This window comes from Salvelinus sp. IW2-2015, linkage group LG9 (genome assembly GCF_002910315.2).
Source record: "Salvelinus sp. IW2-2015 linkage group LG9, ASM291031v2, whole genome shotgun sequence".
NCBI lineage: Eukaryota > Metazoa > Chordata > Actinopteri > Salmoniformes > Salmonidae > Salvelinus > Salvelinus sp. IW2-2015.
Genome location: NC_036849.1, coordinates 25,562,267 through 25,571,436, shown reverse-complemented (window position 1 = coordinate 25,571,436; position 9,170 = coordinate 25,562,267). Strand labels below are relative to the sequence as shown.

Sequence of the window (9,170 nt, the reverse complement as noted above, 5' to 3'; positions counted from 1 at the left end):
AAATGGTCMAAATGGTATTGACCCCAACCCTGGTAGCCTACTTTACAACAARGACCATACAATGATGACCGTGTGCTGATCTGTCAGATAAGGAGAAGGGTCCGGAGTGTCTGAGGAAGAAGGGGTTTACTATGATGCTAGTGGGTCACATTAACTTCATCCTGGGAGCCATCATCCACGGCAGCATCCTGCGCCACGTCTCTAAACCCAATGACCAGATCACCACCGAGTTCACCGCCGCCAACATCATCTCCGTCACCTCCGGACTGCTGGTCAGTCAGTGAACTATAGGTTACCTATAGGTTACCATAAAGAACTGTTGCACAACATGAGCTCTTTGGCTCTCATGAAAACATTTGTATTGATGCCAGAGTGATAATAGAGTGCTGAGTACCAGGCAGTTGGCACGTTTAGTAGGCTACTAATGACCATCAGCAGCATCAGAGCTTGGAGAAGCCTAATTACTGTGACTAAACGGTCACGTGGAATTCGACTGCCGCCATGACTCGTGACAACCGATGTGGCGGTAATACGGTCACCTTAACAGCACAAGTCTCTGTCACATTTCAGCCCGGCAGGTGGTGGTAGTGTTGGGGAAACTACTCTAAAAAGATGGTTTACCAAGCTACCAACTACTTCAGACTGAAAGAAGTTGTATAGTTTACTTAACTAAAGTTACATTGAAAAAGTAGTTGGCTACATCCAAACTACTTCGTGAAAGATTATCATATGTAAATCTGAAATGTCATAAACTATAAATTGCAAGAACAGATCACTTGAGTAATATGTTATCAGAATGTGTAATTTAGCTTATTAAACACAAAAACAATGTTTCAAGCAAGAAATGATTGCCTACTTCACCCATATTTGGTTTAGTTTTTGCAAAAAAGTAGTGTGTAGTTCCAGTAGTTAGCTGCACCAGTACATGGCAAAAAAGGTTAACTACTGAAACACTTCCTAGATATGAATTTAGTTCAACTACCACCAAACTAATAGAGCTCGCCAGCTTGTAGTCTTAAAAAACAGAAATTAGTTACCTCTGGTTTGTTCAGCCATTCCTATGGAGAAAATTAATGGGTAAAGAATAGGGATTTGGGATAAACACTGAAAATAAGGTCTGAGGTTAACACAGGCTTAGGYGATTTTATACGTATTGTTCAATGAGATAATATCAGTCCGTTAACATGACCTTTATGAACTATGTAATAAATATCATTTATTATAACACAAGCATATTTGCTATTACATTGTTATAACTAACTTCTTTCCAAACAGGGTTTCTCACAAACTCATTAGCAGATACTGAGACCCACACACACCCAGAGACAGATGGCTGACACAGGCCTTTTCATAAAAACTGATAAGAAAAGGGTGCTTGGTACTGTATTTCACGAGGTACTGAGACACACACATACCCAAGGACAGAGGGCTGACGTAAACCTTTCATAAACACAGATAAGACAGGAACATCTACGCACACACAAAAACTCCTGTTTTAGCTGAACATTTCTGAAGACAAAGAACTCTACTCAGAGCCAATGGGACAGTGATACTAGCCTGAAGGAGACCTCACCCAACTCATCAGAACCAACCAGAGGACCAGAACTTCCAGACTCAACCTACTTTCTGTACTGTATAAAATGTATATGCACTCTGTTATCTGGGCTTCTTTCAGAGAGTTCCATTTGAGCTTGATGAAAGGGTCCGTGCACGCTATTTCAGATATCTTTACCTCTGAATAAATTGCTTTTAATTAAACCTTATCCACCCTGTCCAGAGTCTCTACTTCATCTCAGTTCTCCAGTAAACTTGTGATATCAACAACTATGAAGCCTTTATGTGCTTTGTGTGTTTTTTTCTGACATAAATGCTTCAACATTTACAAAAAACGACATTGGCTGATTAAGAACAAAACATTTAAGATTTTCTAAGCCTGTGTTTACCACAAACCTTATTTTCTGCGTTAATCCGAAAACCCAACGAAAACGCCATTAATTTCCCTATAGGCTTTGTCCAACGAGCCATGGAGGGGTTAGTGAACTGAACATGATGAGCATATTGAGAGTTCAATCGATTTGAACAAGTGCTTACCGATGCATTTCATAACAAATAGTATGCGTGTGAAGGCCTCTCTGTAGCCCAATGTTTAGATAAGGACCAAATAGATGTGTTGCAGTAAATATATCTGCATAGTAATACAGATCTGTCAATGATAATGTGAGTAAGATGTAGGCTTTTGATCGTGTAAAATAATAACTATTTCTCTCTCGGCATAACATGTAGTTCACTACACAACACCAGCAGTAATTCCTTTAACATAGAGATCAATAGTAATGGCGTCTTTTTGTAGGCACTGTCCTTCGCAAACGCAGAACGTCCACATGCAGGAACGCRCCGAATTWRGTGCTGCAGTTGCACACTATTGAAAATCCCAAATGAAGAAGAACACAAATTAACGACCAACTTCCGCTCGACAGGTGAAGCCCGTGACGTCACCGACTCGGAAAGAGCGAGGAACTGCTTCATGAAAACAAAAATAATTAGCCGTTTTGTTTCACTCTTAGAAACAATCTTGCGRAATATACGGCAACGATATGTGTGGTTTCGGTAAGTTAACTTTAAATAACTTYTATTTTAGTGGAGGAGGCAACGTATTGTGTTAACTTCAGCGAGGCAACCATTATGTCTAGGTTGCACAGGTGTTCGTTTGCGTATTTCGAAAGTAAACCGATGATCTACCAATGATGCCGGTTGGTCCTGTTGGCGGTAGGAATGTGAGACAATATGTCCACACGAAAGTGTAATTACATCATKTTTTCAAAGCGCCGGTAGTGAGTTCATATTTCTATCACGCTCACAACATAAAAAATACATGCATGAAATAGCCTATTTACCGAGCTGGTGCACGTTTACATGGTTCTGCACATGCTTCATCTGAACTACTCTACCATAGCTTTGAAAAGTTACAGAATTATACTTTCCTGTGGATATATTGTCTCACATTCCTACCACCAAAATGACCAACCGCACGGTCCGGTAAAGTATGTTAAAATATTTMTTTTWAATRCAAATTCTGGCTTGTAGAGGTCGTGAGAGTTAACTTCCCTGATTCATGCTCATTTCTGCRTGACTTGAATTCAATGCAATTCAACATTGGGTTTCCAGGTAAATCTGGGGTGTATTCATTAAGTCTTGCAACGGAAACAAGTGACAGTTTAAGAACCAAATGGAGGCAAACAGAGCAATCAGAACGAAACAGTGAGAGTCCTACCTGAATTTGTCCAATCCATTTGGAGTAGACCGATGCAAAACGTTGAGCAACGGAATCCGACTAATGACTAGTACCATCTTGTTTCATCATGTAGGGCCTATTAGAACCATCAGTCTATTGTTTGTGTAGGTCAACATTCCACACCTTTAGTGTTATAAATGTTTCTACCAAAAAATAGGCCAAAAAAAATAGGCCAAAATAGGCCAAAGAAGAGGCGTACTTACTTTTATATAGGTAATCTCACAGAACTAGGATGAGATTAAACTGCCATTCTCTATGGTGATTACTGTGCACTGGACTGTGTAATTTTATTTCAATTCCAGTCCATTCAAGAAGTACACTGAAATTCCAATTATCTTCAGTGCTTTTCAATGAGGAAAATGTGGAATTGGAATTTGGTTTACGTTCTGAATCAAWGATATTGACCCCAACCCTGGTAGCCTACTTTACAACAATGACCATACAATGACGACTGTTTGCTGATCTGTCAGATAAGGAGAAGGGCCCAGGGCGTCTGATGAAGAAGGGGTTTACTCTGATCCTAGTGGGTCACATTAACTTCATCCTGGGAGCCATAATCCACGGCAGCATCCTGCGCCACGTCTCTAAACCCAATGACCAGATCACCACAGAGTTCACCGCCGCCAACATCATCTCCGTCACCTCCGGACTGCTGGTCAGTCAGAGAATTATAGATTACCATAGTAACAATTAGTAATAACGTGATGTTATAGACAGAAACTGAAATGTTCTGTTTCCATTTTCAGAGCATTGCAACAGGAATCATTGCCATATTGGTGTCAAGAAATCTGTCCATTTGGAAGCTGGTAAGACCATCAATAACAAGAAAATATKATTTGTAAGATACAATGAACACCATTAAGTCTGCAACGGTCACCTCTTCACCTCATCTCATCAACATTTTCCCCACCTCCTTGACTTCACCCCTCTTTCTCTCCTCGCTTTCTCTTTCTCCCTGTCCTTCTGTTCCCCAACTCCAGCACATAGGTCTTCTGATTAGTTCCTTCCTGAATGTCCTACTCTCTGCGGCCTGCGGCGTTGGGCTCCTATTGGCTATTAGCCTCACCATTGCCAACGAGGGGCGGGGCCTCATGTTGGGCTGCAACTTCACTGACTTGCCAGTCAACGCCCGCTCGCCAGTCAACGCAGACTGCCCCTTTGACACCACACGGATTTATGTAAGTCTCTATCCCTCTCGCTCTGTCTCTATGCTCCTTTGATACCACACAAATATACATATGTATTAAGTCTCTCTCAATCTATATTGCTATTAGCCTCACTATTGCCACACACACACACACACAGTGCCTTCGGAAAGTATTCAGACCCCTTGACTTTTTCCACATTTTGGTAGGTTACAGCCTTATTCTAAAATTGATCGTTTTTTCCTCATCAATCTACACACAATACCCCATGACAAGATTTTAGAAATGTTTGCTAATTAATAAAAAACTGAAATATCACATTTACATAAGTATTCAGAACCTTTACAGTACTTTGTTGAAGCATCATTGGCAGCGATTACAGCCTTGAGTCTTCTTGGGTATGACGCTACAAGCTTGGCACATCTGTATTTGGGAAGTTTCTCCCATTCTTCTCTGCAGATGCTCTCAAGCTCTGTCAGGTTGGATGGGGAGCATTGCTGCACAGCTATTTTCAGTTCTCTCCAGAGATGTTCGATAGGGTTCAAGTCCAGGCTCTGGCTGGGCCACTCAAGCACATTCAGAGACTTGTCCTGAAGCCACTCCTGCGTTGTCTTGGCTGTGTGCTTAGGGTCYTTGTCCTGTTGGAAGGTAAAACCTTCACCCCAGTGAGGTCCTTAGAGCTCTGGAGCAGGTTTTCATCAAGGATCTCTCTGTACTTTGCTCCGTTCATCTTTCCCTCGACCCTGACTAGTCTCCTAGTCCTTGCCGCTGAYAAACATATCCGCTGCATGATGCTGCCACGCATGCTTCACCGTAGGGATGGTGCCAGGTTTCCTCCAGACGTGACACTTTGCATTCAGGCCAAAGAGTTCAATCTTGGATTCGTCAGACCAGAAAATCTTGTTTCTCATGGTCTGAGAGTCTTTAGGTGCCTTTTGGCGAACTCCAGTTTGGCTATCATGTGCCTTTTACTGAGCTGAGAAGTGGCTTCCGTCTGGCCACTCTACCATAAAGGCTGATTGGTGGAGTGCTGCAGAGATGGTTGTCCTTCTGGAAGGTTCTCCCACCTCCACAGAGGAACTCTAGAGCTCTGTCAGAGGGACCGAGGCCCTTCCTCCCCGATTGCTCAGTTTGGCCGGGCGGCCAGCTCTAGGAAGAGTCTTGGTGGTTCAAAACTTCAAATTAAGAATGATGGAGGGCACTGTGTTCTTGGGACTTTCATGTTGAAGACATTTTTTGGTACCCTTCCCCAGATCTGTGCCTCGACACAATCCGTCTGACCTCTATGGACAATTCCTTCGACTCATGGCTTGGTTTTGCTCTGACATGCCCTGTCAACTGTGGGACCTTTTATATAGACAGGTTTGTGCCTTTTCCAAATCATGTCCATCAATTGAATTTCCCACAGATGGCTCCAATCAAGTTGTAGAAACATCTCAATGATGATCGATGGAAACAGGATGCACCTAAGCTCAATTTCGAGTCTCATAGCAAAGGGTTTGAATACTTATGTAAATAAGGTATTTTTGTAATTAATACATTTGCAAACATTTCTAAACCTGTTTTGCTTTGTCTTATGGGGTATTGTGTGTAGATTAGAGGGGGGGAAACTATTTAATCAATTTAAGAATAAGGCTGTAATGTAACAATGTGGAAAAAGTAAGGGGTCTGAATACTTTCCAAAGTGTGTGTGTGTGTGTGTGTGTAATGGGGAGAAGAAGTATTTGATACACTGCGATTTTGCAGGTTTTCCTACTTACAAAGCATGTAGAGTCTTGTCATTTTTATCATAGGTACACATACAACTGTGAGAAACGGAATCTAAACAAAATCCAGAAAATCACATTGTATGATTTTTTTAAATAATTAATTTGCATTTTATTGCATGACATAAGTATTTGATACATCAGAAAAGCAGAACTTAATATTTGGTACAGAAACTTTTGTTTGCAATTACAGAGATCATACGTTTCCTGTAGTTCTTGACCAGGTTTGCATACACTGCAGCAGGGATTTTGGCCCACTCCTCCATACAGACCTTCTCCAGATCCTTCAGGTTTCGGGCTGTCCGTGGGCATACGGACTTTCAGCTCCCTCCAAAGATTTTCTATTGGGTTCAGGTCTGGAGACTGGCTAGGCCACTCCAGGACCTTGAGATGCTTCTTACGGAGCCACTCCTTAGTTGTCCTGGCTGTGTGTTTCGGGTGTTGTCATGCTGGAAGACCCAGCCACGACCCATCTTCAATGCTCTTACTGAGGGAAGGAGGTTGTTGGCCAAGATCTCGCGATACATGGCCCATCCATCCTCCCTCAATACGGTGCAGTCGTCCTGTCCCTTGCAGAAAAGCATCCCCAAAGAATGATGTTTCCACCTCCATGCTTCACGGTTGGGATGGTGTTCTTGGGGTTGTACTCATCCTTCTTCTTCCAAACACGGCGAGTGGAGTTTAGACCAAAAAGCTATATTTTTGTCTTATCAGACCACATGACCTTCTCCCATTCCTCCTCTGGATCATCCAGATGGTCATTGGCAAACTTCAGACGGGCCTGGACATGCGCTGGCTTGAGCGTGCGCTGCAGGATTTTAATCCATGACGGCGTAGTGTGTTACTAATGGTTTTCTTTGAGACTGTGGTCCCAGCTCTCTTCAGGTCATTGACCAGGTCCTGCCGTGTAGTTCTGCCATGTAGTTCCTCATGATCAGTGATGCCCCCACGAGGTGAGATCTTGCATGGAGCCCCAGACCGAGGGTGATTGACCGTCATCTTGAACTTCTTCCATTTTCTAATAATTGCGCCAACAGTTGTTGCCTTTTCACCAAGCTGCTTGCCTATTGTCCTGTAGCCCATCCCAGCCTTGTGCATGTCTACAATTTTATCCCTGATGTCCTTACACAGTTCTCTGGTCTTGGCCATTTGGAGAGGTTGGAGTCTGTTTGATTGAGTGTGTGGAAAGGTGTTTTTTATACAGGTAACGAGTTCAAACAGATGAAGTTAATACAGGTAATGAGTGGAGAACAGGAGGGCTAACAGGTCTGTGAGAGCTGGAATTCTTACTTGTGGTAGGTGATCAAATACTTATGTCATGCAAATTAATTATTAAAAAATCATACAATGTGATTTTCTGGATTTTTGTTTTAGATTCCGTCTCTCACAGTTGAAGTGTACCTATGATAAAAATGACAGACCTCTACATGCTTTGTAGTAGGAAAACCTGCAAAAATCGGCAGTGTATCAAATACTTCTTCTCCCCACTGTATATATCTCTTTCGTTCTCTCCAGGACACTGCCCTGTCTCTGTGGTTCCCATGTGTACTTCTGGCTGGACTGGAAACAGGACTTTCTATCTGGTGCTTCGTAGTGGGACTGGTACTGAGGGGTCTAGGACCCTGCTCTCACACATACCTCAAAGAAACAGGTAATACTCACAGTCACCTCACTCACTCACTCACTCACTCACTCACTCACTCACTCACTCACTCACTCACTTCTTTCTCCATCTCTCTGTTTCTGTTCTCTGTGCCAGCTGGAGGAGGAGGCTCTACCAATAGGGCAGCGGTAGATCCAGAGTATCACTCCAGGGCCGGAGCCTGATTGTTCAAACACTCTGCCTACGCATAGAGGACTGCCACAGACCGGGAGGTGAGGTTTCAGTCCACTGGAGCTTGATCCTTCCACCAGATTCTAGCCCCTTCTCCTTTCCCATTGCTCTAGGTCAGGGATGGGCAACGACGGCCACTATTTGTAGGCCTGTGGATCAAATCAAATTTATTTATAAGCCCTTCTTACATCAGCTGATATCTCAAAGTGCTGTACAGAAACCCAGCTAAAACCCCAAACAGCAAGCAATGCAGGTGTAGAAGCACGGTGGCTATGAAAACTCCTAAAAAGGCCAGAACTAGGAAGAAACCTAGAGAGGAACCAGGCTATGAGGGGTGGCCAGTCCTCTTCTGGCCGTGCCGGGTGGAGTTATAACAGAACATGGCCAAGATGTTCAAAAGTTCATAGATGACCAGCAGGTTCGAATAATAATAATCACAGTGGTTGTCGAGGGTGCAACAGGTCAAGCACCTCAGGAGTAAATGTCAGTTGGCTTTTCATAGCCGATCATTAAGAGTATCTCTTCCGCTCCTGCTGTCTCTAGAGAGTTGAAAACAGCAGGTCTGGGACAGGTAACACGTCCGGTGAACAGGTCAGGGTTCCATAGCCGCAGGCAGAACAGTTGAAACTGAAGCAGCAGCACGGCCAGGTGTACTGGACAGCAAGGAATCATCAGGCCAGGTAGTCCTGACGCATGGTCCTAGGGCTCAGGTCCTCAGAGAGAGAAAGAAAGAGAGAAGGAGAGAATTAGAGAGGCATACTTAAATTCACACAGAACACCGGTAAGACAGGAGAAATACTCCAGATATAACAGACTGACCCTAGCCCCCGACACAAACTACTGCAGCATAAATATGGAGGCTGAGACAGGAGGGTCGGGAGACCCTGTGGCCCCATCCGATGATACCCCCAGACAGGGCCAACCAGGCAGGATATAACCCCACCCACTTTGCCAAAGCACAGCCCCCACACCACTAGAGGGATATCATTACCACCAACTTACATCCTGAGACAAGGCCGAGTATAGCCCACAAAGATCTCCGCCACGGCATAACCAAGGGGTCGCCAACCCAGACAGGAAGATCACGTCAGTGACTCAACCCACTGGGGTTGCACGGATTCGGATTATATATC

The 9,170-nt window shown here is 43.7% G+C and overlaps 1 protein-coding gene across 1 annotated transcript in view; it reads left to right on the top strand.

Moving 5' to 3' along the window:
• Window positions 1-2,477: 2,477 nt before the first annotated feature.
• The window catches only part of LOC111968872 (keratinocyte-associated protein 3), a 14,186-nt gene continuing 7,493 nt past the window's right edge, over window positions 2,478-9,170 (top strand). Inside the window, exons 1-6 of the mRNA XM_023994798.2 lie at window positions 2,478-2,607; window positions 3,763-3,947; window positions 4,039-4,098; window positions 4,273-4,470; window positions 7,719-7,850; window positions 7,960-8,078. Of these exons, the coding sequence (XP_023850566.1) occupies window positions 2,595-2,607; window positions 3,763-3,947; window positions 4,039-4,098; window positions 4,273-4,470; window positions 7,719-7,850; window positions 7,960-7,998 (627 nt within the window). The 5' untranslated portion in view covers window positions 2,478-2,594 and the 3' untranslated portion in view covers window positions 7,999-8,078. The remainder of the gene's footprint in view (window positions 2,608-3,762; window positions 3,948-4,038; window positions 4,099-4,272; window positions 4,471-7,718; window positions 7,851-7,959; window positions 8,079-9,170) is intronic.